Source organism: Gopherus evgoodei, unplaced genomic scaffold (assembly GCF_007399415.2).
Source record: "Gopherus evgoodei ecotype Sinaloan lineage unplaced genomic scaffold, rGopEvg1_v1.p scaffold_33_arrow_ctg1, whole genome shotgun sequence".
Taxonomy (NCBI): domain Eukaryota; kingdom Metazoa; phylum Chordata; order Testudines; family Testudinidae; genus Gopherus; species Gopherus evgoodei.
This window is the reverse complement of record NW_022060005.1, coordinates 4,949,878-4,956,969: the sequence shown is the minus strand read 5'-3', so window position 1 is coordinate 4,956,969 and position 7,092 is coordinate 4,949,878. Positions and strand designations below refer to the sequence as shown.

At 41.5% G+C, this 7,092-nt stretch overlaps 1 protein-coding gene across 1 annotated transcript; it reads left to right on the top strand.

Annotated features, from left to right (window-relative positions):
• Positions 1-2,797: 2,797 nt before the first annotated feature.
• Positions 2,798-3,736, top strand: LOC115641181 (olfactory receptor 5A2-like). The gene has a single exon (XM_030544257.1). It carries the CDS (start codon positions 2,798-2,800, stop codon positions 3,734-3,736), a length of 939 nt encoding a protein of 312 aa, XP_030400117.1.
• Positions 3,737-7,092: the final 3,356 nt, after the last annotated feature.

Genomic DNA, 7,092 nt, shown 5'->3' with positions numbered 1-7,092 from the left:
AAAGCTCTTTTCTTCACTCCTACTGATAACCCTACACACCTTGCAGGGTTTCATTGCTCCAGTAAAGAATATTGGATCTCCTTGGATGCTGTATTGCAGAGACAGACGCACAGACTAGATAGACAAATCGATAAGGAGGTAGATAGACCAAGCAAAGAGAAAATCACAGGTCAGAATGATCTCACCATATGTATGAACTGTACTTAAAAGCCGGTAAGTTGATTCATAATTTTATTCCTTTTAAATTTTTGTATCCTGTTCATTTCAAAGGAACCGATTCTGCCCCTCTTATCTAGGGATGAGTCTCTTCAGTTACATTGACTTCTACCTGGCTGAAGCAGTCTGCTCACACAGACTTGGTTACAGCACAGGGACCATTCTTGGCAAAAACTGATTTACTTAAATCACCCAGCTCTCTCTTTCTCTGTCTTTCTCAAGGCAGCACTGAAATAGCTGAAAGCAGGTGTGTGTGTGTGTGTGTGTGTGTGTGTGTGTGTGTGTGTGTGTGTGTGTGTGTGTGTGTGTGTGTGTGTGTGTGTGTATGTGAGGGGGAGGTCAGGGGAAGGGCACTCTGTGGAAAATGCCCTTGGAATTGAATTTGCCTGTGCACAGAATCTGCCTGTGTTGACATTCAGGTTCTGGTACAAGGTCCATCTCTTTGCTTAGGCATTTGTTTCATGAGCTGATAATAGAGGAAAAGTTCAGTTTCTCTCTAGGGTTGTATGGGGACAAACTTCATTTTGACATTGGACAGAACATTTATTTCATTGCCTTTGCCATTAATAACTGATGTCAAAATAGCGATTCACTTCCAGGAGGGCAGGATAAATTATCTACTGTCTATGCGGACTGATATTCAGATGTGCAGAAAGCTGAGTCAAAAATCCTGCTGAGTCAGGGTTTAAGCGACTTAGGAGCAAATATCTCCTTCATTTTCTCTCAGACCCCCTCTTTTCAAATTATGTCACTATGTCGAGATAAGGTTTGCTGGTCACATTCATTTCTTCTTGATACTGACTCGCATGACCTTCTCATAAATAAACTAGAGAAATACAGCCTAGATGGAGCTACTATAAGGTTGGTGCATAGCTGGTTGGAAAACAGTTCCCAGAGTTCAGTTATCAGTGGTTCACAGTCATGCTGGAAGGGCGCAACAAGTGGGGTCCTGAAGGGATCGGTTCTGGATAGGGTTCTGTTCAATATCTTTCTCAGTGATTTCGATAATAGCATAGAGAGAACAAATAGTGTTTGGAGATGATACCAAACTAGGAGGGGTTGAAAGTGCATTGAAGGATAGCATTATAATGGAAAATGATCTGGACAAACTGGAGAAATGGTCTGAAGTAAATAAAATGAAATTCAGTAAGGGCAATTGAAAGTACTAAACTTAGGAAGGAACAATCAGTTGCACACATACAAAAAGGGAAATGGCTGCCTAGGGAGGAGAACTGTGGAAAGGGATCTGGAGGCGATAGGGGACCATAAGCTTAATATGAGTTAACACTGTAACACTGTAGCAAAAAAAAAAAAGCATCATTCCGGGGTGTGTTGGGCTGAGTGTTGTAAGGAAGACATGAGAAGTAATTCTTCCACTCTATTCCACACTGATGAGCTCTCAGCTGGAGTATTGTGTCCAGTTCTGGGTGACACATTTCAGGAAAGATGTGGACAAATTGGAGAAAGTCCAGAGAGGAACAACAAAAATGATTAAAGGTGTAGAAAATATGACCTATGAGGGAAGATTGAAAAAAATGGGTTTGTTTAGTCTGGAGAAGAGATGAGTGAGAGGGGACATGATAACAGTTTTGAAGTACATAAAAGGTTATTACAAGTAGGAGGGAGAAAAATTTTCTTAAACTCTGAGGATAGGACAACAGGCAATGGGCTTAAATTGCAGCAAGGGTGGTTTAGGTTCGACATTAGGAAAAACTTCCTAACTGTCAGAATGGTTTAGCACTGGAATAAAATACCTGGGAAGGCTGTGGAATCTCCATTTTTGGAGATTTTTAAGAGCAGGTTGGACAAACACCTGCCAGGGTGCCAGGAATCTAGCGGACTGGAGTAGGTGACCTCTTGAGGTTCCTTTCAGTTCTATGATTCTATGATTCTTCTTTTTGAAAAATCCTAATTATTTTAATAGGTAAGAATCCAAATATGTACTGCAGATATTAAATAGTGTTTCCAACAAAATAGTCTAGAACAACTAACAGACTATAATGGAGAGGGAGATTATTTATATACATTTGGCCAGATATCCAGCTATTGTCAATTGGCCATACTTTCATTGCATCCAATCTGCCAGATTCAATGCTGCTGTAATGCAGCTGTAGCTCTATTGAAGTCATAAGGCCAGACTGTAGAGAGAGAATAAATTCCTCTATAGCCTGGTGGTTTGAACACTCAACCCACATGCAGAAGACCAAGTATTCAGTGTCTCTGCACTGCTTCTTTTATGATGTATCCACAGAGGTACAGCTTCAAGAGGAGAGACCGAGGGAGCCCCTCATCAGACTAACCCTAAGTCAGAGTTGAGCAGGGTATTTGTGAATACCTGTAGGACCCAATTCTGGGACTTAGAATTGTAAAGTGGCAGTTAGGTGCGCAAATCTTTTTGTGTATCCAGCTTAATTTGTTTATTTAAAACACACAAATACCATCTGGTGTCACCCTCTGTCCCTCTCTCAATTTAGTCTACACATTTTGCAGCATGGAATAGGACTCTCTTTACATTCATCCTTCATAATAAGTGTTAATCTCATTTTTTTCTGGTCTTCCAGGTCACAGATTTCCTGAATGCATGATAATGAAAAATCAAACCACAGTGACTGAATTTATCCTCCTGGGACTTTCCAGTGACCCACAGATGCAGATTTTCCTCTTCTCAATGTTTTTACTAATTTACCTAATCACTCTGGGTGGAAACATAGTGATCATGGTGGTGATAAGAGCTGATTCTCACCTTCACACCCCTATGTACTTCTTCCTCTTCCATTTATCCTTTGTTGACATCTGCTATTCCTCAGTCACAGTGCCTAAAATGCTGATGAACTTCATAGCAGAGCACAAAACTATTTCTGTCAATGGCTGCATTGCCCAGATGTTCCTTTTTAGCCTCTCAGCTGTTACTGAAGCTTTCATTCTCTCAGCCATGGCTTATGACCGCTATGCTGCAATCTGTGATCCATTACATTACGTACAGACAATGAGCAAAGGGATCTGTGTTCAGCTGGTGAGTGGTGCATGGACTATGGGCTTCTTCTATGCCCTTCTTAACGCAGTTTTTGCTCTCAAGTTGCATTTCTGTGGGCCCAATCAAATCAACCATTTCAGTTGTGAGCTCCCTCCTCTGTTACAGCTGTCCTGCACTGACACCTTTACCAAACAAGTGGTGCTTCTTACTTCTTCTTTGGTATTTGGGTTGAGCTCCTTCCTCCTTACCCTAATCTCCTACATTCACATCATCTCCACCATCCTGAGGATATGCTCTTCCGAGGGCAGGCATAAAGCCTTCTCCACCTGCAGCTCCCATCTTATTGTGGTTGGCTTATTGTACGTTACAAGTTTTCTCCAGTACACAAAACCTAGCTCGGTCTCCTCTGTGGTGCTGGATGAAATATTCTCCATCCAGTACAGCATCTTGACCCCCATATTAAATCCCATCATCTACAGCCTGAAACACAAAGAGGTGAAAAGAGCTCTAAGGAATATATTGGGGAAATTCAGGTTTCTCAATTAGTGTTGATTCTCTCTTTTTTTTTTGTCAGCAGAGATTTGTGGGTAATTAGTGTATGGGACATTCTCAGCTCAGATAACTGAATGACACTTTAAGCCAAATCTTTCACTGGTCTAAATCAGTGCAGATCCATTGAAGTCAATTGGCCAGATCCGCAGAGTGTGTAAATCAGCATAGCTCCATTGGAACCAATGGGTGCTGGAGTTAGACTCACAAAGGGTCTTGAATAGGAGAAACTGAGAGATATCCCTTAACATAGTGTCCAGGGCATGTACATGGGAGGGGACAGATCTTTGTTTCAATCATTTCTCCTCTTCAGACACTTGAAGCGGGGGTCTCCTACATCTGAGATGACTATCACTGGGATAAAAGTTATGCCAGAGCTCTTATTCCTAATTCTGTCTCCTTGTTTGCACAAAATCAAATGGATAAAACTGGCCATGAACAAATTCATGTGGAAATTAGAGAAAAGTTTCTCATCCTCAGAAGGGTGAAGTTCTGGAACAACCTTCTAATAGGAGCTGTAGGGATGCACAGCTTAATTAGTTTTAAGAAAGTGTTGGATAAATTTATGACAGTGTGATGGTGTGGAGCAGGGCTCAGCAACCCTGGGCCTCACTTCTGGTTTATGTTTTATGTTCCTAAAGGACATGCTTCAGGGTTTCAGCCGGACACCACCATTCATGAAGGAATCCTGCGTCCTCCCACTAATAGATTCTGCGATGATTTTTTTTGTCTCCTTCCTCTGAAGAATCAGGGATGGCCACAGTTGGACATAGGATCTTCGATGGGATGGGCCAGAACTCTGAGGTGTTACTAAGTTTTCTCTCTCTCAGATGTTTTCCTACACTGTTCTTGCTCACATAGTAAGGGACTAACTGAAAATTAGCTAAGGACACAAAAACTAACTGCACTTTTTTTTAAGTACATCAGAAGCAGGAGGCCAGACAAACAATCAGTGGGGCCACTGGACAATCAAGATGCTAAAAGAACACTCAAGAAAGACATTGCTGTTGTGGAGAAGCTAAATGAATTCTTTGCAATAATCTTCACTGCAGAGGATGGGAGGGAGATCCCTTCATTTTACGTGATAAATTAAAGGAACTGTCCCATACTGAGCTGTCAGTAGAGGAGGTTTTGGAACAAATTGATAAATTATACAGTAATTAGTCACGAGGATCAGATGGTTTTCATCCAAGAGTCCTGAAGATACTCAGATATGAAATTGCAGAACTTCTTCTTTTCTTTACAGTCATAAAATCTATCATTTCACATGCACTTTCTCCCAAAATTGCCTTCCACCTTCAGATTTGCAAACACTTCCTCCTTGTTGGTTAGAATCAAGTGTAAAATGGCCACATAGCCACACCTTTCACCCCAACTCTGACCCCCCCACCCCTCAGCTAAACTCCTTACTCCCATTCTGGCCCAACCTGAGTAGCTAGGTTTTGTAGTCCTGAGGTCCCAAATGAAACCATTGCAGAGTAATAGGTCACATCCATAGACTCTTATTGTATACGTGTGTGGGGTTTTTGTTTGGTTTGTGTTTTCAGAAAACCTAAGAACGCATTTGCACTGAAAACACTCAGTTCAGCCTACATGAGTAATGAAGGTTTATCCTGATTGTTAGATCAAGTTTGAGATTTTAAAGAATTGTAAGGGAGGTGCCCAAATCCTATTGATTCTCCCAGTGACTTTAACACCATAAACCAGAGCAAGATTCTTATTTTTATGTATTTGAAAGTAAGACCTCATGGGTTCAGAACCCAAGTCTGCAGAGGTATTAGTCACTTAACCACTCAAAAATGCTACACAGTATCAGTCGTAACCAGCCTGCACTCCATATCCCATGACCTGCTGTGGAGATAGACCATGGGAAGTTCCACATTAAGGGTTTGATAGGCAGCAGCCCCATGGCACCTTGCCCTATATAAACCCAAGGGGTGCTCTGGGAAGTGTCCAGGCAACAGCATTGATCTTCTGTAGTTGCTCTGACTGTTCTGGCTCTGTGTTCTTGAGTTCCTCGCTTGACTGTGGCTTGTTTTGGACTTTGCCTCCTGACTTAGACTCTGAAACTTGACTTGGACTCTGATACTCGGTATTGACCCTGGCTTGGAACTGACTATGAACTCCTTGGCTACTCTGAGACTCAAGTTTGCCCCTTGACCCTGATTGCCCTATTTGAGTTCCTGATATTGATAGTCTTCCTAACAGCCCATGGAAGTGGGGAGTGATGTAGCTCCTAGAGCTAGCTTGCCTTTAGTATATTCAGTGCCTTACGTTCCTTATATTTAGCTATTTTCATTACACTCAGCTGTAATGCAAGAAACATACAGGCCTGTATCCTGTAAGATATTAGCTGAAGCATTAGTTAGCAGAAGTGTGGTCAAGTAGGCTGCAACCGTTGGCACAGATCAACCTTTATCTTTAGGTTTGGGGAACTAGGAAGAGCTTGCTCAATGGCAGGAGTTAGATTGGTCCAGTAAGTGTTGCCACAAGGAACATGGAAGTAATAACTGCAAATCTGCTTAAGCAAGGGGTAATGGGTTTGGTCATGAGCGAAAATGGTCGTTATAGGTATTAATATACTAATCTGTAGAAGAAAGACAACTCAATATTAGTAGGATGAGGAAATACAAATACAGGGGAGGGAGGCCCTACTGAATATGCATTAGATATAGTGGTGTCAGTGTAACACAGTGGTTCTCAAATTTTTGTATTGGTGATCCCTTTCACATAACAGGCCTCTGAGTGTGATCCATTGCCTCGTTATAAATTAAAACACAATTTAAAAAAAAATATTTAACACTATTATAAATCCTGGAGGTGAGTGGCATTTGAGGGTGGAGGCTGTCAGTTTGTGACATATGTAATAACCACATGAGAGCCTGGGAGTTGGAGGGGGGTCATGACCTTCAGTTTCAGAACCTCTGGCATAACATATTATAGAAGTTGCATCCCAGTCTGTGGATGGAAGGAGGGAGAGATTAATCCCTTGGGAGGAGCCAGAATGATGGCCACTGCTGATGAGAATGAAGATAATGGCTAATATTTCAGGTTGTTTGCAAGGGATGGTGTGAGAATATGGATGTGCAGATGTACATTCTGTAGTCTCTCTATCTGCCTTACTAAATTAGAATGTTTGTGACTTTGCTAAATATAATAATGAACTATTTGTAAATACAGAAGAATTCCTATAGTATGACTGTTGCAACTGTGCACATCGGGGTTCCCAACCATATAGTAAATTTAATAATACTGGTTATAGGACAAGAACCTATCAACCCTCAGAGATAGAACTAGGAATTCTCAAGTGATCATGTCAAGGTTTTTTCCCCACTTTGAACTTTTGAGTACAA

What these genes read in the sequence shown, in the direction of transcription:
- LOC115641181 (XM_030544257.1), top strand. Translation starts at nt 2,798, where the DNA reads ATGATAATGAAAAATCAAACCACAGTGACTGAATTTATCCTCCTGGGA.